Source organism: Micropterus salmoides, unplaced genomic scaffold, assembly GCF_014851395.1.
Source record: "Micropterus salmoides isolate LMB-PRFRI ecotype aquatic unplaced genomic scaffold, ASM1485139v1 Ms_hic_scaffold_7, whole genome shotgun sequence".
NCBI lineage: Eukaryota > Metazoa > Chordata > Actinopteri > Centrarchiformes > Centrarchidae > Micropterus > Micropterus salmoides.
The window spans coordinates 22,573,601-22,597,604 of record NW_024044459.1 but is presented as its reverse complement, the minus strand read 5'-3'; the positions used below and the strand labels follow the sequence as shown (position 1 = coordinate 22,597,604).

At 39.7% G+C, this 24,004-nt stretch overlaps 1 protein-coding gene across 3 annotated transcripts in view; it reads left to right on the top strand.

Annotated features, from left to right (window-relative positions):
- The window catches only part of frmd3 (FERM domain containing 3), a 61,839-nt gene that overhangs the window by 4,620 nt on the left and 33,215 nt on the right, over window positions 1-24,004 (top strand). For 2 of the 3 annotated variants that reach the window (XM_038704722.1, XM_038704719.1), the window contains exons 2-4: window positions 12,878-12,982; window positions 13,983-14,025; window positions 18,640-18,721. In XM_038704722.1, coding sequence (XP_038560650.1) covers window positions 12,878-12,982; window positions 13,983-14,025; window positions 18,640-18,721 — 230 coding nt within the window. The remainder of the gene's footprint in view (window positions 1-12,877; window positions 12,983-13,982; window positions 14,026-18,639; window positions 18,722-24,004) is intronic. The other variant, XM_038704720.1, reaches the window with a different exon arrangement.

The following is a 24,004-nucleotide window of genomic DNA, read 5'->3' as shown; positions in this document are numbered from 1 at the left end:
CGTATGTGTGTCTATTAGCGATGCTGAGGCAGTGCAATTGTTTCGGCTGGTAGGCATTCTTTGGAACAAGTTATAAATAGCATCGTTTTTCTATTCTTAACCCGTTTGCCGGCGCCTATTTGAGGCTCCTCCGAAGATGACTAAAGAAAAATAATCCTTTTTCTGACTTGTGCTCAAAACTGCGAGATGAGACGGCAGGATAGAAGGGAGGGAGGGAAACATCAAAAGAAACGAGCGAGGGGGAAAAGAGAGGGAGATGGTTGATAAGACAAAATATAGGATGACATGGTTGGTCACATTTCATGAGCCGTGAGGATGTCGGCAGCAAATCAACAGGGTGTAGGAAGGAGTAGGAGAGGAAATGAGGTGGAGCGGCTGTGGGAAAAACAGATTAAGCAGATTAAAACATGAAACAGATTTGAAATGAGACTGGCAGACACGGGCACATTTTAAAAAAGTAAGACATGGTGGCGAAAAAGAGGGAAGGGTAATTCAGGAAAGGGGGGAGTGTGAAAACTGGCTAAAAGTAGAAGCAACAGCAAGAGGTAGAAAGACTAAGGTAGGTCAGAGGTCATACACGGAGCTGATTGATATTCATTGTCTTGCTCAAGGACAAGTCAGCACCAGATTATCCCCTTTAAAGGATGGACTCCTTACTCACTGTCACCATGAAGAGTGATAACCACTGCACACATATTTACATGCAACAAAAACAAATTTAGTGGGCCTAGTTTCATTGTTCAGCTCATTGTTAAGCATATCTGAATTTATTTACAACAGAGAACACATTGTCATTTTGTTAGAATGATATTTGAAATCATTTCTATGTGAGTCGAGAGGTTTGCATTTACTCCCCTCACTTCATCACACAGCTATTTTCAGGTTAAGTTCACTTCTTTTTGGAAACATAGTTTGGAAACTAATGTCTAATGTCTAACTATATTAAACAAGCTAAAGAAGAAATGACCATGCAGTAAAAGGATAGGAACAGAGGGTACAATCTGTAATTGTTTCCTTAGGTCTCAGTTTATAGAAGCCCTTTTTTGCATTTGCAATAGTTTCATAAATCAATAAATTGTTATGTCTTTGCAGTGGAGTAATGTGCATCACAACATCTAGAACATATGGTTGGAGACACTGTCCATACTCTAATATTAAGAATTGTTATTCAGAGTATTGGGTTGCTTCTGTCATGGTTTCCGCCGATAAAGTCTGTTCAAAACAGCCAAGCCAGCATACGGAAAGTAACATGTTTCACAAAATTACGTTCAATTCAATTTACTTTATTCAGTATCATTACTTCCTTCCAGGGAGTCCTGGGTTAATATATTAAAAACAACAATAAAACAATTAAAACATATCAAACTGTAACATGTGACACAGTCATATTAGTATTTTCATGTGTTGATAGTAACAGTATAAGATGTATTTCTATTTGGTTGCTAGCACAATTGTTTAATTTTGCAAAGGCTGATTAAACTGAAAACAATGTCCACAATGTCTTCAGTTCAAATACGTCAACCACATCTGCATTCCTGACTTTATTTAAACAAACAACAACCTAAGTAGATAAAGTGAAGTCTATAGGTGTGTGACACCATCTGTGAAGCTGAATGTTATATAGAGCACAGAGGGTTCTTTGTCTTTGTGTACATTCCTGTTGGATGTACACATAATTGCTGAGAGAGCTGGTGGTAAATGTCTCACAGATACACATTTGTGCCAAAAACATGCAAATAAGCAAACAAACCTTTAACTCAACTTCAAATTCTCTTTTCTACACACACTGTCTTTTGTCTGTCATGGATTGTTTGTGTGTCTGCCACAATATTGTGAACATCCTGCAGTGCAAAGATAAGACCGCCGGTTCAATGCACCAACCAAGTGCACACACTCATAACACCAGCGTTGTGGCTACAATCATGCCGCCATCAGCACACTTTCTCTCCCCTGCCATCCTGTGAGTTAGTGTCCAGCTGTTCACAGAGCGAGAGTAATGAAGCTCCATTATAATAAGAACTGGTCCTGCTGCATATATTGATCATTTATGGCTCTCTCACTAAGCTTATGAGGCTGTGTGGCCAGCCATGAATGCACATGCATGTGATGTGCTTTATATCATGAGTGTTCATTTGTGCATGCCTTTACATGTGTGTATGTGAGCATCTCTGAAGTATTGCAGGTGATGATAAGGTAATTGTTTTGTCTCCTTCAACACTGGGACAAGGTCACAGTCACAGTTATGAGTGCTGCTCACTAGGATGTGAAGGAATAGGTTTGATGTGTAAATTTTAAAGTGGCTATATGTAGTTTTTCAATGAAATCACTTATTAATAAATCTTTTTTTACTTACTTTTGGTCAATGGGCTGTAACCTCACTTAGAAACAAACCCCTATTCTGCTTGTTATGTGAAGGTATCGGGGCTGGATGTAGCTGCATGCATGCTCCCGAGCCTCCCTCCGAATACAGCAACAACACCGCAGCTAACGAAATGCCGGCTCCTAGCACAAAACAAAAAAAAAGTTTTATGTGCTGAAGCCCGTCAGGCCAAACAGAATCAGGTGATGTCGAGTGAAAACACAGTCAACATCAGAAAAGCTGCTTGTTTGCTGGCTAATGCCAACTAGTTGCTAACTTTATCCAGTGCAAAATACTAAAGTTGAAACATTATGGCTTTCTACATTCCATATTACTATCCTGTGTACCATCGGTATTATGTCAAAGTATTGATAATAGCTTGCGAGAAATGATGTAACAGTACAATGCAAATGTGGAGCGATTTCTTTAATAGCCTATAGTGATGCAGGCAGGGCAGCCAGCTAACGTTAGCACGGATCTACCGCTGTTTGCTTCGTAACGTTCAATTTAGATTTGTTGTGGTTTTACCGACAATACTCAGGTACACAGCTTCTCCACCGTCTCAGTCGCTGTAACTTATGTGACCTACATAATATACAAAAATGCAACAGAACGGTGCAGGACAACAACACAATGGAAGAACTAACGTTATTCACTACAGTGGTCGAACTGTTACAAAGTGTGGCAACAATCTGATTTATAATATTCAGTCTAGCTCGCTAATCTTTTCGGTATCATACGATACCTTTAGCTGTGCTGACATTGTTGAGCCTCCTGTGAAAGAGTCACAAATAGTTATGTCAGTTACTGAAAAGCAGGCAGGCAAGCTAATGCTGATGGCCTTTCTGTGTGGAGTTTGCATGTTCTCCCCGTGTCCGCGTGGGTTCTCTACGGGTGCTCCGGCTTCCTCCCACCATCCAAAGACATGCAGGCGAGGTTAATTGGTGTCTCTAAAATTGTCCTTAGGTGTGAATGCGTGACTGGTCGTTTGTCTATGTGTGGCCCTGCGATGGACTGGCGATTCGCCCAATGTCAGCTGGGATTGGCTCCAGCCCCCCTGCGACCCTGTAGGCAGGATAAGTGGTTGACGATGGTTGGATGGTAACGTTATCATGCAGCGAGCATGGATCAGTTCAACCTCAAGCTAATAAAAATATTACTGTAGTGTTGCAGTGGGAGTTTACCTGAGTTTCCAGCATATTGTGTACCTGTCTGCTGGTGAGTCTGTTTATAACCACTTACACACTTACTCGCTGTGCCGTCTGTAAGGTAATATTACAGAGCCAAAAAGGGGTTTGATTTGATCTGCCTCTGAGCCAGGAACGTGGTAGTAACCATAGATTGTATATGGCAGTAACAGAGCAGCTAGAGGAACATGTCTAAGTGAAAAGCCTCAGCTGGTATGCTGGTGTTTCTGCATTTATTGCGGGATCTCTGTATGAAAGCGGTTGTGTTTACGACTATGCTCGCTCATGAGTTGGAGCCAATTCAATTATACTCACAGCCTTCTGTTTGAATGTTATCCCATGTAAACAAAAATCCTTGTTGATAGACATCAACATTTACCAAGGAATTTAGTAGTGATCACTTGTAAGTAAAGTAAGATTTAGTACAGTAGCGCTTTTCAAGACAAACGTTACAAAATGCTTCATAATTTAAAACATGAAAGAGGCAGGATAGTAACAGGCAAAAGAACAACACATAGACTTAAAACAAGAATACAAAAATCAGGCAAAATCGTCAGTTAAGAAGAGCATGGGAATATTAAAGTTGAAATGAAATATTTAACCTGATGAAGAGAGGACAAGTCAGAGGATCACCAAAGTTATTACTGTTCATCCAAAGGGGAACATGTATGGCTCTTCCACCAAGTTTCATGGCAATCCATCCCACAGATTTTATATTTCAGTCTGGACCAAAGGTTGACTGGCCCACATTGCCATCTACAGAGCCATGTGGCTAAAATGTCACTTAAATCGGATGGTGAGAGGTAAACTATTCCATGCTTTATTAAATAAAGGAATATTTACTCTTTTTTATGGTACGCTGATGATACAGGAAGTAAGACTTTTCGTATGGCAAGTCGGTAGCTCCAGGCAAGAGACCATTATTATGTGGGTCAGTGGTTGAAGAGGGGAAACCCAACACGCTCTGTTATATAGCTCATGAGATCAATACTACTCTGGAGCTGTGTGGGTTTTATTCTGATGTTTCACCTTATGCCTCATCACTTCCGTCAGTTTTCCCTTTCAGGTATAAAATAAAGACAGCCTAGATTTGCTAGTCAAACATTTACTGATAACTGGTGTGATGATGGGAGGCTATTACAGAGAGGGTTGTGGGTGGAGAGCATCTCTTTCCAAAGGTTTCTCTCCTTAACAGAAGTTGGATGCGTTCCATAATTCAGCTCCCCGACTGGAATCTTGTAGACAGTGTAGCGTCAGAGGATTGTTTGTATTTGTGTCCTGCCTCTGTAGTTTACTTTTAAAATTTGTTTTAAGATGTTACTACCCAAGCTTTCCCTACTTTCTTTTTTTCAAGCAGTCTAATCGTTAAAATGGTCAAAAATAGCCTTTTAAAACCAACTGACTTGCTGGTGAGTCATTACAAAGTCATGCTGTGCAGCCAAACATTGTTCAAACCCACATAACTTTATTTTCTAGTAAAGCCCCAAGGTATTTGGCTCAAACATTTGCTGGAATGATGCAGCTATAAGGTCATTGAGTTTTTGGTTTGAATATTTTTCTCGGAGCTGACATCATGTAGCTTCAATAAAAAGCTGGAACAAGCCAATGCACAATATACAGTATATTTATGATTTTGACAGTGTGGAATAAGATGATTTTTCTATGAAGCCACATAAGGGAGGGAAAAAAAGGGAAGACTGGATCTTATGGCAATAGAAAGACAATATGTGTGGGGAATGTGCAGAAAAATGTGTTTCTCCTTAGAAATAGAAAGAGAAGAGGTTTTAAATCAGTTCTTATCTTCTACTTTGATCCTGCAGTGCTTGTCCCACATGTCCAGCACATTGATTTGTCTCTGTTGTAGACTGGTCAAGCCTCTGGATTGATCCATTCATTGGTCCGTGGGGTTGAGTTTTGGGTGGTAAACACAAACTGGCTTTAGAAATGTTGACACTGTTAATAACAGGAGGATCATGTTGTCACATATGCACAAAGCCTGCATTGTAATTGGCAAATAAATTGGCAAATCAACTGGTGTCTTAAATCTCCATTTCCCTGAAGAGTATAGTGACAACAGAGAAATGCCATGAATTAGTGTAGCATTTGTCTTAAAGGCAGCCACTAGGCTTTTAAATGTGTTTGTGTGGAGGAAAAGGGGGGCATATCATTATCTTTAAAGTCCCACTGCTCTGTCTCTATGTCTCCTCTTCTTTACTCCCTCCCATGTGGGTGCAGATAAGAAGTGTGTGTTGGTTTCTTCACTCAGGGATCGCAGGAATTTAATACTCTTTCTCCTCACAGCATTTCAGCTCAGCCAATTAGGTACGCCATGTCATGAAATGAATCGCGCTGTAGTCGATAAGGAACAGTCATAATTGAGCTGGCATGCATATTAATTAAACAACAAGCCATGTTTAACTGGGCCATGGCACCCAGGGTCCTAGTGCTTGTCTCGTGGTGGTCACAGAGTCACGATCAAAACAAATCAATCATCTGTTTTAAACTGCAACTAATGGGTATGTTATAATGGCTATATATGTGAGTTCTTTGCAATTAATTTTAACATTTAAAAATAGATTATCTCATATTTTAACAGAAAGCCCTGTGATGAACTGGAGACCCCCTCCAGTGTGTACCCCGCCGCTCACCCAATCAGCTGGGATTGGCTCCAGCCCCTCTGCGACCCTGCACAGATAAGCGGTTAGAGATAGTTAGATGGATTTTAACATATACAATCTGTTTATTTTGTAGCATTTTACATATCAGTGGGCAATTGCAGTACTTTGGTTTGATCCAGCTCCAGTTTGTTACTCTTAATGTTATGTCTCATATTATTGCATTTGAGTCACAGCTAAGCATCTGTTTCTCTGAAGGAGAAATCCCTGATGATCTGTGAAAAAAACAGACGGTTGTTGAGCAACATACCACAGTTTACCACAAGTATTTCCATAATCCTCAGAGTTTTCTGTGCATCTTGAAAAATCAAATATTTTGTCAGCTGACTATAAACAAAAAAAGAAAGATTTTAACCAAAGTTGCAAATCTGTTTGCTAATGGTAACTGGAAATAACATAGTGTGTGTCCATACTCAATTTTAATTGCCTGAACCAAAAGGTTGAAGTTGGCCATATCAACTTAAAGGTGATGAAATGAAATGTCACTGCCCCCAAGTAGCCAAAACATCAGTTATTGCTGGTTTAAAGATTCTGAAAATAGCTTCAAAAGAGAGCTAATGCTTGTCCATCCACTGGATGTTCCACTTGAATAGGGATTTGCCAGTCCAGTTATTATGGCATTGTGCACTATGGAGGTCTAAGTTTAACTGATGTTTTTTTGTGAATTTACAATAGATGTAGGAATAAATAATTGATTGTATATGTACTTTTATATTCAGTATGCTGATGGATTTTTTCCTTCTAGTTTTTGTTTTGCTTGGTCTGCGGCTAGCTCTAAGGAAGTTGACTTTATTGCAAAAAAATGGTAGAGGATGGAGAGACACGCTCAAACATACACGTCAAAGTGCGTTAAAGTGTGTCAAAGTGCACTTTGCTTCTGCTAAACTGAATACGCTCCACACTGAGGCTCTATTCAAAGTATGTGTATATGTCTGTGTGTTCAAGCAAGGCAGAGAGAAGAGCACTTTGCCGTCATTAGGTGAGATCATGTAGAGACAGGATGACCGGGTTAATTTTTAATTCCCAGCCTTTGGATATATAAAATATGTATTCAGCCCTTGTTGGACATGACATCGACTCTTTATATCTCTCTGCCTCACTCGTCTTAGTCAATCTTCCAGTCTCTTTTATTCGCTCTTTTTTTAGCTCTGTCTTTGCCTACTCTCTCTCTCAGCCTCTTGGCGTCTTTGGCCCTGGTTCACTCTCTGTCTGGTGTGTTTCTTCTCTCTTGGCATCAGTCCGCCACTCTTCTCCCCACGAGCGTCTGCCCTGAGAAGCAGACGATAGGTGTCTTTTGATGATCTGGCCAGGAACGCCTTGCAGCAAGGCTGTTTTCATTCTGTTTCTTCTATTTTTCTCCTCCCTCCCTCAGTGTGTGTGTGTGTGTGTGTGTGTGTGTGTGTGCGCGCGCGTCTATCTGTTTGCTCTTCCGATTTAACAGCTTAGTAACACTGTTGTCACGGATCAGCCGAAAATCCTAAAGAGATGTAGAAAGACAAAGACAAACACACACACACACACACGTTGATGGAGACATGTATCTTACATAGACTGTTTACCTAACTGCCGATCACAGCTACACCCACAGGGACACAGACTTGAAACACAGATTACACTTGTGTCACAATGATATCACAGTAAACCTGAACCAGCCGATAGGGACATGCTGTCTCATGATCAGAGATCACTGACAGCTGATTGTTGTCACCATGATGTAACAAAGGTCACAGGGGACATTGACCTCACTGTGCTGTTAATGTTTGTGTTAATATGTTAATGTGTGTTAATTGTGTTAATATAGTGTGCGCAGGTTACTTGAAATTCGTAATCATTCATTCATTACACATTGAAAAGGTAATTATATTACTTTACTACTGTTAGTACTCAGCCCATCTCCTCAGTTGTTCACGCCTTTGAACAACTTCAAATCCTCCACATCCCCATGTCACATATTGTTTTCATGTGTAGAAACAGAAAACAAGACATTATGATTTAACAAGCAGCACATCTACGTTTTGAAAGGATTTACTGACCACCAGCTAGCTTAACATTAGCCGTGCTGACTGCAGCTCCAAGCTCTAAACAAAACCAGATGATTCCTGAATGTAGGCTTAAAGTGGCTAACATTAGCAAACCAGCTACAAAGGCTCAACATTAAAATAAGACAACTTTGGAGTTAGTGGTAGTCGCATTTGTTCTTTTCTGCTAAATACTTGCTGCCTCCCCACGACTCCAGCAACATCGCAAAGCTAGCGGACACATTCTGCCCCATGTTTGTCTACTGAACACTGATCAAATTGACTTGAACCCTCCATTTACACCTCCGGTAAGACAGCAAACAAGCTGACCAACATATTATCGAAGTAATGTAGCTTTAACTGTAATGTAATTACTGAATTTCAATTTGTAATTGTAAATCGTTACAGAATAAAGTAATCACATTACTGTTACTAAGTAATGCATTACTGCCCACCACTGAAAAAAAACATGACGACATCTTGCTAATATTGTAACTATGCTATCCAGTTTGAATCTGGCAGTCTAAAGCAAAAATGCCTTAACAACTGGGACTGGGAGGATTAATTAAATATTGATATGATAATGCGTGCTTTAGTGTGTTTGTGTGGTTAGCCTATATATGAACTCATTCTGTGTATTATGTAGATTGTACTTGTTTTATTTTTAATCCTTCTTCATTGTTCTTTGCTTTGACCTGAATCTGTTGGCTGCTTTACAATAGTGTGTCCTACAGTACATGCATTTAGTGAATTGATGTTTGATTGGTGTGTAACACATCTGCTTTGTTGATGCTTATATTGTGGACAGTCAAGCACATAGCCGCGGTGTCGCTGTACACTGTGCTGTTTCTATTTTCACTACTTTCGAGCTGTTGCTGTGACATTTATAATAAAGATCTTGCTTTTATGTGGCTGTTCTGTACTGTAATTACTGCACATAACAGATTGTTTACTGAGAAATGGAGCATGACTCACCAAGAAATGTATTTAAAAGGGTTCCTCACTGTTTACCAAATGCAACATATGCATAGGAATTTATGTTCTGACATACATGCAACAGTCAGCTACTGAACAGGATCAGCTATGGTGTTGATTTCAGAATCATCAACATTCTGCAGTCACAATGCACTTGAACGTAATATGCTGTAGGACTTGTACTTCTAGGTATGTACTATTTGTACAAAATTATTGCACAACTGCCCCAAAAGGAAGATATTTTTACTTCTTTTCTACCATCAGATGTATATTATAATATAATAATAGTCAGCACAATGGGCCATGTTTAACGGGCCTATGGAGAGGACAGGAAGTTTAGACGCTGCTGGCAGTGGAAACTGAAAGCTAACATCCTGAAGATCATTGTGATGATGGGGGAGGTGTGAGTTGCACAATAACAGGTCAGAAAGACATGATGACAGGATTTCTGTGAAGGACCAATTGGCTCAAGGAACACTGGCTGAGAGGTGATTGGCCAAATATGGTGATGTATGATTTTGTGTATGAAAGGAACATTGGCAGTGTGGGGGATGCAGAAGTGTCAAAACAAATTAGACTGAAAAGAAATAGCAGAAATGTGAAAGAAAAGATCTTCTTGAACTTTCTCCACAGCTCCAGTTTAACTTAAGATGTGGATTTTCTTTTCTGCTATCAAACTGTGTGTTGCTTTAACTGAACAAAGTGTTCTCACACTGTAAACGGACCTGAACGTACTGGACATCTGAGGTACAAGGCCTTTAGTTTGACAAACTGCCTGCCGAGACGGGAGTGCTGGAAGTGTCCTTCTGCTACGATCATTCAACTGCACAGTCAGCTGCTGTCCATTACTTAACCTATGGTGCACATCAACTGCAAATGTCTGCACATAGGATTAGCGAACAAAGCTGATGTGGCAGCCACGCCTCTCCCACATTCTCAATCATTTTCAACTCAAAGTAAACTAGAAGAAAGTGAGACAGCAGAAAACGTGAATCACCTTGACCTTAATAAAAATGTCAACAGTTAGGACCGGTGCCTCCTGCAGTTTCAAGTGTGTCTAGGACAAACCAACCATTAAAATACTTTGTTAGTGCAGTTAAATACGTGAAAGAAGTGATCAGTTGTCATTGAGACGTCTTGGGATTTCATCACATACTGACTGATTAGTGATGATTGGCAGTTGGCATGCTTTACTGACAAAATGTGTGTGTGTGTGTGTGTGTGTGTGTGTGTGTGTGTGTTTGTGTATGTTTGTGTGTGTTTATGTGTGTCTCCAGTGGTGAGCAAATCGCAACAAGGGCAAACAGACCTATGTCCTACTGAATCTATCAGCCCTGCTTAACTGAGCACAAAATCCACCTGGGTCAGCAGGTTATCGAGCAGTTACCAGCCACGCACGCGTGCACACACACACACACACACACACACATGCACACACACAATCGCAAGACTTGAGGGGATCTGTGATGCATATAATATGACAAAATGGCAATCTAAGGAACATTGACAGCTTTAGTCAATAGGTTTGGAAGGTGAGACAGGAGATGGGGCCAACACAAATGCAGCATTCATGTATACTGTATACAGGTGCTGGTCATATAATTAGAATATCATCAAAAAGTTGATTTATTTCAGTAATTCCATTCAAAAAGTGAAACTTGGATATTATATTCATTCATTACACAGACTGATATCTTTCAAATGTTTATTTCATTTTATTGTGATGATTAAAACTGACAACTAATGAAAATCCCAAATTCAGTATCTCTGAAAATTAGAATATTACTTAAGACCAATACAAAAAAAGGATTTTTAGAAATGTTGGCCAACTGAAAAGTATGAACATGAAAAGTATGAGCATGTACAGCACTCAATACTTATTTGGGGCTCCTTTTGCCTGAATGACTGCAGCAATGCAGCGTGGCATGGAGTCGATCAGTCTGTGGCACTGCTCAGGTGTTATGAGAGCCCAGGTTGCTCTGATAGTGGCCTTCAGCTCTTCTGCATTGTTAGGTCTGGCGTATCGCATCTTCCTCTTCACAATACCCCATAGATTTTCTATAGGGTTAAGGTCAGGCGAGTTTGCTGGCCAATTAAGAACAGGGATACCATGGTCCTTAAACCAGGTACTGGTAGCTTTGGCACTGTGTGCAGGTGCCAAGTCCTGTTGGAAAATGAAATCTGCATCTCCATAAAGTTGGTCAGCAGCAGGAAGCATGAAGTGCTCTAAAACTTCCTGGTAGACGGCTGCGTTGACCTTGGACCTCAGAAAACACAGTGGACCAACACCAGCAGATGACATAGCACCCCAAACCATCACTGACTGTGGAAACTTTACACTGGACTTCATGCAACGTGGATTCTGTGCCTCTCCTCTCTTCCTCCAGACTCTGGGACCTTGATTTCCAAAGGAAATGCAAAATTTACTTTCATGAGAGAACATAACTTTGGACCACCCAGCAGCAGTCCAGTCCTTTTTGTCTTTAGCCCAGGCGAGACGCTTCTGACGCTGTGTCTTGTTCAAGAGTGGCTTGACACAAGGAATGCGACAGCTGAAACCCATGTCTTGCATACGTCTGTGCGTGGTGGTTCTTGAAGCACTGACTCCAGCTGCAGTCCACTCTTTGTGAATCTCCCCCATATTTTTGAATGGGTTTTGTTTCACAATCCTCTCCAGGGTGCGGTTATCCCTATTGCTTGTACACTTTTTTCTACCACATCTTTTCCTTCCCTTCGCCTCTCTATTAATGTGCTTGGACACAGAGCTCTGTGAACAGCTTTAGCAATGACCTTTTGTGTCTTGCCCTCCCTGTGCAAGGTGTCAATGGTCGTCTTTTGGACAGCTGTCAAGTCAGCAGTCTTCCCCATGATTGTGTAGCCTACAGAACTAGACTGAGAGACCATTTAAAGGCCTTTGCAGGTGTTTTGAGTTAATTAGCTGATTAGAGTGTGGCACCAGGTGTCTTCAATATTGAACCTTTTCACATTATTCTAATTTTCTGAGATACTGATTTTGGGGTTTTCATTAGTTGTCAGTTATAATCATCAAAATTAAATGAAATAAACATTTGAAATATATCAGTCTGTGTGGAATGAATGTATACATTATACAAGTTTCACTTTTTGAATGGAATTACTGAAATAAATCAACTTTTTGATGATATTCTAATTATATGACCAGCACCTGTATATGTTTTATGAGTGTGTGTGCATGTATAATCACACCTTACACACATCTCAGAGTGTTTTTTTGTGCTCAGCTATACACACTTTAGCACGAGAATCCCTGTATGTGTCTGTATGTGATGATTAGATATTGACTGAGGAGCAGGTAATAAATGCATCCCTTTTCCATGGCAATAAAGTCCTATTGATTATTAATCTCTCTATGTCTGCACTGGGTTTATGAACTGCATATGGACTGCTGATACAGTATATATCGTCACCAAGATACCTAAAAGTTGCTGACATATTTCTTTGAATTAACATGTTGTGCATCAGAGAAATACTACCTAACGGCGCAGTGACGTACCTGGTATCAGATGCAGCTGGGAGGTTAACATGATTTATCAGCATGGATAGAAAGATTGCTTACATGAAAGTACCGGATGCTTACTGACACAAAATATCTTCTTGGATTTAATGTGTTTTATGTCTTTACAGAGAGACACCAAAGGCCAGTTCCTGTTGGACCATGTGTGTAACCACTACAACCTACTTGAGAAAGACTACTTTGGTATTCGATATGTGGACCCAGAGAAACAAAGGGTAACTATCACAAACGCATGCACGCATGCAGAACAACCAAAAGCAGTAGGGCTGCAACTAACAGCTATTTTCATTATCTGTCCATCACTTTTTGATTAATGGTGAAAGTGCAGCAATCACAATTTTGCAGAGTGATGTCTTCAGAGTGTTGGTTTTGGCACATAATCACAGCAGAAAAACAAAAATAAAGCACCTACTAACAAGAAACGGCTCCACTGAGTCAGCATGGCCACAATGGGATTGTTGGATATTAATCAGGAGACAGTCAGTACGTTATATTACAAGTTCAAGTGACAAATAATAACAAGATCAGTCTCCATATTTCAACAGCCCACACACATAGGAGACCAGATGCTTTGTCTCAGCAGAAGCTCAGCCGGCCTCTAGCTGAATTTAAAATGCAAGCTGAGAAAGAAATAACAACAAGCAAATACCAGGGAGTGGTGTTACATTTCAATATTTTTTATTCTTTTATCTTATATCAGTGTAATCAAGTATACAGTTTTACAAATTTTACAAACACATTGTTTTTAGTCATTATGTGTGATAACCTTTCAAGTGGGATTAAGTTCAGGAGTTTTTTCCAACCAAAGACGAGACATCCGGGTGTTCATCACCAACCCACCTTTGGAGAATTCTTAACCTTGCAGCGTAACAGCAAGTGGTGTTACAGCACAAAAGGCACGAGTATGAAAGAGTGCAGTAAAGAAAACCTTACTATAGAATAAAGGCTCTGAATTCAAACAAATTAAAACTGCAGCAGGTCAGACTGAAGCTTCCAGGTGAGCAGGGGGTTACAAAACATAGAGCTTTGCTGTCATTGAAACTTACTTGATTGAATAAAGACATTTTTAGTTTGGAAAAACTTGTGAGCTCATTGAAATGCAACATAGTCTTTTAAACTGATCTTTTCTAAAAGTCAGTGTCCTTATTTAGAGTAACATTGTCTTTTCTCTCTCTCTCTCTCTCGCTCTCTCTCCCCTCTGTCTTTGTCTCTCAGCACTGGCTGGAGCCCAATAAACCCGTTGTCAGGCAGATGAAGTGTAAGTGTCACTTCTGCTCCCGTTGTGTTTTTCTGTGTGTTCTGCATCAGTGTGGGTGTACACAGCAAAGAGCAGAGCGTGAAATGCACATGCCTGTGTTTGCACTTGTGTGTGCACATTCTTGTGTGTGTTTGTCTTTGTTAATGCCTTGTATTCAGGTCTGAATTTGTATCCTGAGAGTCGCTTCACTGTGAGGTGAGGTCAAGCTTTACAGCAAACAGACAACACCACAGAGACTCATACACACATACAGGGTCATGACAGTGCACACGCAACAGTGTTAAAACCACTGGATATTCAAAAGCATTTGAAATTAAAAATCAGATTTCAGCATGTGGCCTGTTGATAAATCACCTGTGGTAAACTTTCATAATGGACAAGTAGCATTTAGGAATTTTACTCATATACAAGTTTTAGGTCCTTGTAACCCCAGGACACGTTGCTCACATTACCATTTGCCACAAGTAGTGACAGAGCCAGACAATGTCGGACAGCGTCTTTTCTCAGAAACACCACAGGGAGACAAACAGAGACACAATATAGGCAGACAAAGTGACAAGAGCAGAGTTTCTTAGGAACACAGCGAAATGCCAGAGGGGCAAATGGCTCCAAAAAGGAAATAAACACAATCACACAAAGTAATATACACATACATGACAGGAGAGCACAAACTTAAGACAGACCTCAATTGTCATACAAATAAACAGACCGCTTTCAGTTAATGTGTAGCTTAAAGTATAATAATACATCGTCCTTTATTAGTAGATTTATATATTGTATTGACAATCTGGTTCTGCAAAGTAACTAGGAACTAATGTTGTCAAATAAATGATGTATGGTAACAATATTGGCTTCTAAAATGTAGTGGAGCTGAAGCATAGAGTAGCAAAAAAAATGGAAATACTCAAGTAACATACCTCAAAAGGGTGCAGAACCTGAGTAAATGTACTTAGTTATATTCCAGCAATGCTAAAAATGCAATGTCACATTTCACGGAATTGTGAGATACACTTTATACTAGAGGAAAATGATGTATTCCCTTCCTGGAAAGGAGTAACTTAAGGAACAAGGGAAGATAAGTCTGTTATCGTTTGTTAAAAAATTAAACACATCGCTTTTATTTGCCACATACAGGGGGGGTCTGGGAGACAACCAAACCTCTAGCTCTTCTTTCACATTGTTATTTTTCTTAGTAAATTCTTTGTCTAGAAATAAAATGCCTCAGTCTTTAAAGAGGTGGTATTATGGTTTTTGGCTTTTTCCCTTTCCTTTATTGAGTTATATATCTTTTTTGTGCATGTACTAGGTTTGCAAAGTGAAAAAGCCCAATGTCCACCCCAAAAGGGAGATCCCATCTCCCACAGAAAACTCTGCTCTGAACTGCCTGAAAACAGCTCATTTGTAGTCCAGCCTTTACTTCCCTTTCTTGTGAGGTCACAAGTAAATACGTGTCATAATGCTTGCTGAGCGGCTAGTCCGACACACCCTCAAAAACACCGGTGGAAAAACACTGAGCTGCAGCACACCTCTCCTCTCCCTTCCAAACACTCGCTACCCTTCAAGCAGTCAATGGACATGAAGTTGTTACTGTGATGTAGAGACAGAGCTCAGTTAAAACTTTATGGATGAAAGATACTTTTGATTGATCAGATTAATAACTTACCACTCTGAAACTCTTGCTCCAGTCCAAATTGCCAAGCTGGTCGGCAACATGTAGCCTACAGCTGATTCGAAGCTGTTTACCTTCTTTTCGCTGACCCGCCTTTCTCTGCTTCTGATTGGCTAGTAGTCCTTAACTAGGAACTGGGCATGTGCAACTCCCAACAAAGATCATTTAGAGACAAGATGTATCACTCCACTTCTAAAACGAAGCCTTCAACACAAGGTGAAAAGAGGAGCTGCAGCAATGTGCAATATGAAAAAAAATATGGTGTTTTTTGAAAATTAAACCATGTAAAGCTGTTCTGGTACAACCCACAAAATTAGATTTTGAACCTGAAAATGAGCATAATACCACCTCTTTAATTCTACTGGTCTGATGCCAAATCCTGATGTTTACTGTTGTTGATTTTAGATAGTTGGGGAAAGAAACCTCAAACTTCTGATGAAACTGAAGCATAGTTGCTGCATAGTTTCTCAGCGTGATGCTCGTCTATATTTGGCCATTACCTGTGTGATCAACTAAAACGTGTCTGTGTCTGAAGGTCGCCCACCCTTTTCATGACTGCCCTGTTCTTTCTGTACCACTATAAATGAATAAAAGAGCTATTAGCAGCGCATTCGGCTTCATCAGAACATGTGCTAGAGGACAGGAGGGGGAGAGGATGAGGCGATCAGTGAAAATTATAATGAGAGATGGAGGAAGAGAGAAAGAGGAGAAAAGAGTGATTAAGAGGAAATGTGTGGGGGGGCACGAGAGAGAGACAGACAGACAGAGAGGAGACAGTGATAGATAATGTAGCTAAAGAAAGAAGTCAGATTAGGGAAGAAAAGAGGGAGAAAAAGACAAGATTGGAGAGACAGTTTGAGAGGAGAGAGGCTGACAGAGAATGAAAGAAAGAAAAAGAGGCATGGAGGACGAGTGTTGAATAGATCTGAGTCGTACTGACACATCAGTTCTCCCTGTGGCAGGATTTACTCTCAAATTAGGATGTGTGGCTTGTGTTTTATTTTCTCTTTGTGCGTCTGGGCTTACGTGCATATGCGTCACATTTTTACAAGTGTGTGTGTGTGCATACCATTTTGCCAGTTCACTTTCTCTAAAACCTTTAAAAAAAAAAAAAGCATCTTGGTCCCTTAAGCCTGAGCAAAAAAGCAGCTCAAATTCTTTGGGAGCGAGTGGGAGGATTGCGTCTTTCATATTGCTCAGCATGTATTATGTAGATGTGTGCTGTTTTTCATAGCTGGATAATACCGCAGAGGATCCCTCCATTAAAGACAGAGTGGTGAGGGCACTCTGTAAAGATTTACGGTCCCATGTTAGATGATTCCTTCCTTCTTTTCTTCTGCCACATATTTTTCTCGTCTCTGTTTAGTTTATTGCTCGATGCCCACTTTAGAATCATTGCCTATATCAGATTTTTTTGCATCTTCTTTTAGCATCTCCTTTGAAACTAATCCATATGAGATTTCTGTGTTTACACTAAAAATAACCTGAGTTCACTTCAGACATAAGCTTAACCCACAAGCCATCTGACTCCAAGATGTTTTTCCTCAATGAAATTATGCCAGCACATCTGTCTTGTTCCCAGTTTTTCTTTTATTCTACATAGACATGAAAATGCTTTAACATAAATTTTCTCACTCAAGTCACTGTGTAGAATAAAACCTGAATCGGGAATACAAGAGCTGTATATTTCTTTCATCTTTTTGTGCAGATAATTGTTAGCTAGAAGGATTTGCTGATGTCTCCTGATGATGACCTTTTTTTCTGTTTACACATTTCTTAAACTCACATACGAGCACGTTGAACATAAAATCCAACAAGTTTCTCTAAAGTAAACAACAAATGACGTAGTTCATTTGTCACATATAAAACACATTTGAGCCTTTTTCAATCTGACGTACCTTTCAACAGGACCACATCGTATGTCAGTTCCTTCTGAATCTGTTAGAAATGAAAGGTACGAAATAGTTTTGGTTGATTTGTTCAGGAAGTTCAGGAAAGATCGCGGTCATGGCAAAAAAAGAACACACTGACATTAACTAACGGACAAAGAGTGAATAAAAAATCTGAATTGGGCCACTTTTACGTCTCTTATACGACATATCCTGACATCAGAATGAAGACCATTGATTTCAGTACTTTTCATTTCATATGATTCATGCATAATGAATTGGCTTATAGCAGTTGATGTATCTTCGTCAGTTGACGTTTCTAAGCTGTGTGTCGATATGTCTGTACATCATGCAAATGTGCTAACTTCAGTGAGTAAACTTTGAATGTTAGCATGTGTGTGTGTGTGTTTATTTTGTGAGATCTGTGAGACCCCAGGAGGGAGTTTAAGCCATTGCTGTCGTTTGATCTGAGCCCCACAGCCTATGATGGTCGGTGCGTGTGTGTGTGTGTGTGCGCGCGCACTTATGTAAGTGTGTGTATGTATGTGACCATGCATATTTAAATACCATTCTAAGATCAAATTCTCTCCTGCAGCTGAAGCACACACGCACACATGCACACACGCACACAGTCAGAAATGAAATGCTTTAGGACTCAGATCAAAGGAAAAGAAACAGATTCCAGTTCAAATGAGGCACTATTACACAATATGTGTGTATGTGTGTGTGTGTAATTACTGTAATTATCAAATGACTAATCAGTATTAGAGGCATACCGTGATTTCTTTTTTTGTCTCCAACTTCTTTTTCTCTCCAGTTTTACATAATCCTCATTGCCCTTCTCCCCATTCTCCCTCTTCTACTCATTATTCTCTCCTCTCCTTTTTCCTCTCCTCTCCTCATTAAAGGCATCTACATTTCTACTGTCATTTCTCTCATCTTTCTCTCATGTTTCCAACTAATTTCTACCTCCGCACTCTCCTTTAACTTTCCTTACTGTCTTCTAATCTCTTCTCCCTTCTATATGTTCTTCTCACGCGTCTCTCTTGTCTTCAGCAGCTCAGCAGCCGTACATGATGTGCTTCCGGGTCAAGTTTTATCCCAATGAGCCGATGAAAATCAAGGAAGAGCTCACCAGGTAAAAACTCACACACTTAAAGGATTGTTTATGAGTGACTGAGTAAAAAGGGAAGGATAGACAAAGTGTAAAAAAGACTTGTTTCTTTGTTTGAGGGCAGCTTTATTACATTTATATAAACTTGCATCTTAGCTACACTTCAATAGCTGATTGTAGTGCAAAGGTTCATTAAGGAATGGCTCAAAATAATCCCAGAGAGTGGTTGGTAATCTCAGGGACCTTTGCCTGGTTTGCTAACACCAGGCCTGCTGTCGGTTAAAGGAACAAAAATGTGGTTGGCAGCCACAGCAGAGACAGGAAAACAAACATGTAATATCCCTGACACACAATACAGCTTTTTGCCACAACAATATTGTCTAATTTTCACCAAATTGCAGGGATCTATTTATTTTTCTTTCTGTAGCCATAGCTGAAAAATTAGGCAATTCGTTTATCTCTAAATAGATTCAGAAATACAATACTTTTCAATCTGTTTCTGCAGCTCTTAAACATTTTCACACTATTGTTTTATTTATTTTCCCCACAGTAATGCACCCACCAGATCCTAAATATTGTTGTATTTGCCACTATGGCTTTGGGAACATGTCAACATAGAAAAGTTCTTTCAATTTTTCATCCATCCAACAATTTAGTTTTCTAGTGTGTAATGAGTGTTACATTTATATGTATATATGTGTGTGTATATATATATATATGTATATATATATATATATACTTACTCTCACTCTGAGTGTGTGTGTGTCTGTGTGTATGTGTGTGTGTGTGTGTGCAGCAATAATAAGAGCTATAATAGCATGTATGGCATCAATGGCATCATGTAAATACGTAGGGAAAGAAGTAAGAGTTAATGAACTAGTGCAATCAATACAAGAGAATTGTAAGGAGAACAAAAAGAAGAGCACAGGAAGTGTATATTAGAGGTTAAGGGTTAGAGTTGTTATAAGAGAAGAGATGAGTTTTCAAGAGCCTCTTGAAGTTAGAGACGGATGCCCCTGCTCTGATGGCTCTCTCTTCTCTTCCTCCATCCCTGCCTTTCCATCTTGTTCCCTCTCCCTCTCTCTCTTTCTTCCCCCCCTTTTCAGATCTCTCCACTACATAATTTCATCCCTCAGGTGTCTCCTCCCTTCCTTCTGTTGGTCTCGCTCTGTCCTCCTTCTTCCTCCACGTAATCACAGCTCCTTCTCATCCCTCCGGTGTCTCTCCACATCTTTCAACTCATATTGGCATGTCGCCCAGTCCTCTGCAACTTTTATTACTTAAAGGTGTTTTTCTGCATCATCAGTGTCATAAAAACTTTCCGCTCTGTTTCTCAGCTTCCTCCTTCCTTAAGCTCAACTTCAGTTTCTCTCATGTCTCTCTAGATTTTTAAATCCCCGCCTCGATGAGTTTGGAGTGGGCATAAAAGTTAAAGTCAAATCGAAGGTTCAGAAGGAACTGCAGTCAGTGATGAAATCCACGGGAGCGCAATATATAAAGTTTTTTAGGGGGAAGGATTTTTCATCATCAGAATCCAAAAACGATTATGCTAATGTGTGTGTATGTGTGTGTGTGTGTGTGTGTGTGTGTGTGTGTGTGCGCGCTCCAGTTTGCAGGATGTTATTTGAAGTCTGCCATTTTTCTCCCTAACTATACATTTCAACCCCAAAGTTATCAAAAAGAAATGAAAAAACAACCCAGTAGTGTTTGGATCACACCCACAAGCAGGGGTGCGTTTCCCAAAAACATCATTGCTAACAACGGTAGCAGCTTTCTTGATTTGAACTATGCCGTTGCAATGCAACTGTTTCCCAAAACCCTAGTTCGAACTATGGAGGTAACTAAGGTAACTATTATCATCATCATTTTATGCTGTGTAGTTGGAATAAGCAGACAATTAACTTGGGCCACAGTTAGTTTTATCTTGCTGCCATTGTGTTAATGTGCAGTTTGGAAAAATTGTACAAGGAGTTAGTTGAAGTGTCTCGAGAAAGGACATCAACTACCCACTCTGAAACTCTCAGGGAATGCACTGCTTGGTGCAGTGGCATCAGGGAATAAACTTTAACCAAAGAACAACTTTATCCTATTTATCTCTATTTCTCTTCCTCCTTAATGGTATGACTTGTGTGAGATTTCAGGTGAGATCTTAATTTCCTCCACCTCAAGAAGTGGCAGGTCTGTTGTAAAAACAACTCTGTAAAAAAACAGCTGCATTTAGAATGTGCGGATCATATGGATCAGCCATGTACGGACATGAAGACCATGAAGAAAATATACACTGTTTAAAAATTCCTCAATCCTGGGCGTGCAAAGTAAAACATGAGGAAGTGTTGGGGACTTGCACCAGACAAGTTCCACCATCCTCGTTCATTCCTGACCCACACAAGGAAATTAATGTGTGTGTGTGTGTAAGAAAGAGAATCACGCAGCAAGCTCATATTCTGAATATAGACTGCTGCAAGTTCAGGGACCATTATTTCAGGTGTCAGCTCCACTTCTCGTGGTAGTAACTTGCATGGTACGAACCATCATTAAGTGATGCAAGTGTTCCCCAAAACCATAGTTCTGACGAACGTTTGCAACCACTGTCAAGTGCATAGTTGCATAGTTCGAATCACAGCTCCTGACCTGTGGTTAGAAGCTCACTTCATGGTGACTACGTCACAGATAGCAGAAAATGCAGTGTTAGGAGGTTAGATAAGGTTAGATAATCCTGCTGTACAAAGATATTTCAGGTGAAGTTTTTTTTTTTTATGTAGTTGTAAAAGTTCTTTTAAATGTATTTGTGGGGTCATGGGTAGGGTTGCATTAATTCAGTACTAAGTAACTTAGTGTAGATCATCTACAAACAGCAGGTGTTCTACTCACAGATTACCCATCTGTTCACAATAACTTAATTAATATTAGTCACCCAGCACAAAGGTTAAAGGACAAAACGGTGAATGTAAAGACAAGACTTTTAATATTACCTTCATGTATACATTTCTAGGCCTTTGAGGAAGATCTCTAGTCTTCATTACAAAATTAAAAAAAAGGGACAGCATAAAATTCATGAAAGCACTGTAATGAATAAATCCCTGAAAGCTTTTGTTGCCAGTATAACAAAGATCAATAGAGAACTTACAGGGTTTGAACCTGTGTCTGTCTTTAAACACAATGTCAGTTAATATTGGTCACAGCCGACATATTTAGGCATAATATGACAACGATTTGTGAGTTTTCTGCTGTGAAAGGCAGACGAACACACCTGGAAACATGTTAGTTCAAACTAAGTTAGTTCAAACCACGGTGGTACCAACAAGGTACGACAGTTTTGGGAAACGGTCATACTTTGGATGTTGGTTAGTCTAACGATGCATCGTACCAACATAGTTCAATGTACGGGAAACGCACCGTAGTGTAGTAGTGTGTACTTTCTAACTTTCTATATAGAGTGACAAAATGTATGGTTGAGGAGGTTGGACTTTCTCATCAAGTCTCATCACTAACAAATAAATTTATATTATAATTTTAAGACATTTGTATTAACCATAACCACACATTTTCTTAACATAAGCCATACTGTAGTTTCCATGTGCAGATGTTGCAGAAAGATAAAAACGTCAGCGTTGAACATAATCATCCAAAATTGACGTTCTTCTCTGGCCATATTGCAAAAAACCTTCCAAGGTATATATAGTTTCTTTTTTGGTGGAATTGACTATCAGTCAAAACACTGCTGACCTACACAAATAAAACCTCATACAGGAAATGAGAATGGGTATAAGACACAGAGTGGGAGAAGAAGAGTGGAAAGCAAAGAGGGGGAAAAGAAGATGAGGGTTAAAATAAAAGTTTTTTCCAAAGTCAGGAATGGGGACAAAAAGGGTTCAAATTAAATATGTTAATATATATGTTAAATTAAATATATAGGAAATAGATGATGAGAAGACAGAAAAGAGTGTGTGTTTTTAAGGCTCCATGCGGCTACAGACTAAAAATAAAACTATTTAGCTACAGCAGCAGGCTTTTCACTTCATTCAGTCTTTCACGCTTTCCTTCTGCTGCTTCTTTCACTTGAGTTAGAAAACAAGTTTAATGAGTCAGTTGACTTGGTGTTTTCATCTCCTCCCGAAACTCATCTGTATCCATGGCAACACATGTCCCCAAAGGTTCAGCGCCATTATGTCTTCTCGTTTCCTTGGTGACACGAGACAAATGTGCGCATCAGCAACAGCCGTGTGGCGAAACTTGCCTCCACTTAAGCCGCTTCAATAATACCTACAGTAGCCTTCCAGTCGTTACTGTATTCTAGGTGTTTGAAAATACTCTCTCTAATTGCCAAAATAACACAACTACATCATTATGAAATCAAGGGCCTTTATTGGTTTTATGAATTTAACTATTTGAAATTTTTTTACTAAAATCAATACTAAATGCACACTTGCAGTAAGGATAACCAATGGTGCACATCCACATGAAATTTTCCACTCCAACAAGTCCTCCAACCTAAACGACAACATTTTTAACCAAATACAGCTAATATGAGCAATAGTGCCCCAATAGCGTGGTGTTTGTCCATGCCTCCCAAAATGGCAATTTCAAACTCCGTCTCCTGACCGGGCCTATGTTTTGGAAATGTTTTCCTTCTGGAAATGACCAACAAAGTGACAGCAAGAACACTTGCTCATTAGCTTTTGATCACTCTCAGCTTTGAGCAGTCCTGTTCATAGTTTTACTGTAGCTGTTTGAAAGACAAACAGCTACTCAGTGCTGCACGAGTAGTGTACTTCTGACAAGAATAACCCATAAATGGAAGTAGACCTAACATGCTCCAATACTGCACACATAGCCTACTCCTTCTGGTCCACTGAAGTTCATGATGTTCATGGAAAATCCTGTGCAAAAGTATTCTCAATCTAATCGTACAAAGCATTTGTTTTAGCCTATTTATGGTTCAAAAGTTATGGACATGTTGATTTAATAATTTAATAAAATACGGTTCATGTCCTATTTTTTGTGGTCTCACTGTCACACATTGTTGGCCAATGTTTATTATTGTCATATGTGGATTTAGCTATGACAATATGATCACTTGTCTGTTGAGTTGTGATAGAGAGAGACATAGAGCATCTGTTCACACTTATTTCAATGGCAGATAGCTTATTAACGTCCACTGGTATCAATCTTAATACTTTCCTGAAAACATGTTTTAAGTTATGATATACCACCACTGGCATACCATCGGGCCTGTCGTTGCTGGGCCCCCGCTGTGGCAGGCGTCCCTTATTTTTCTGTATTGAAGGTGGCAACCCCAGATGCATA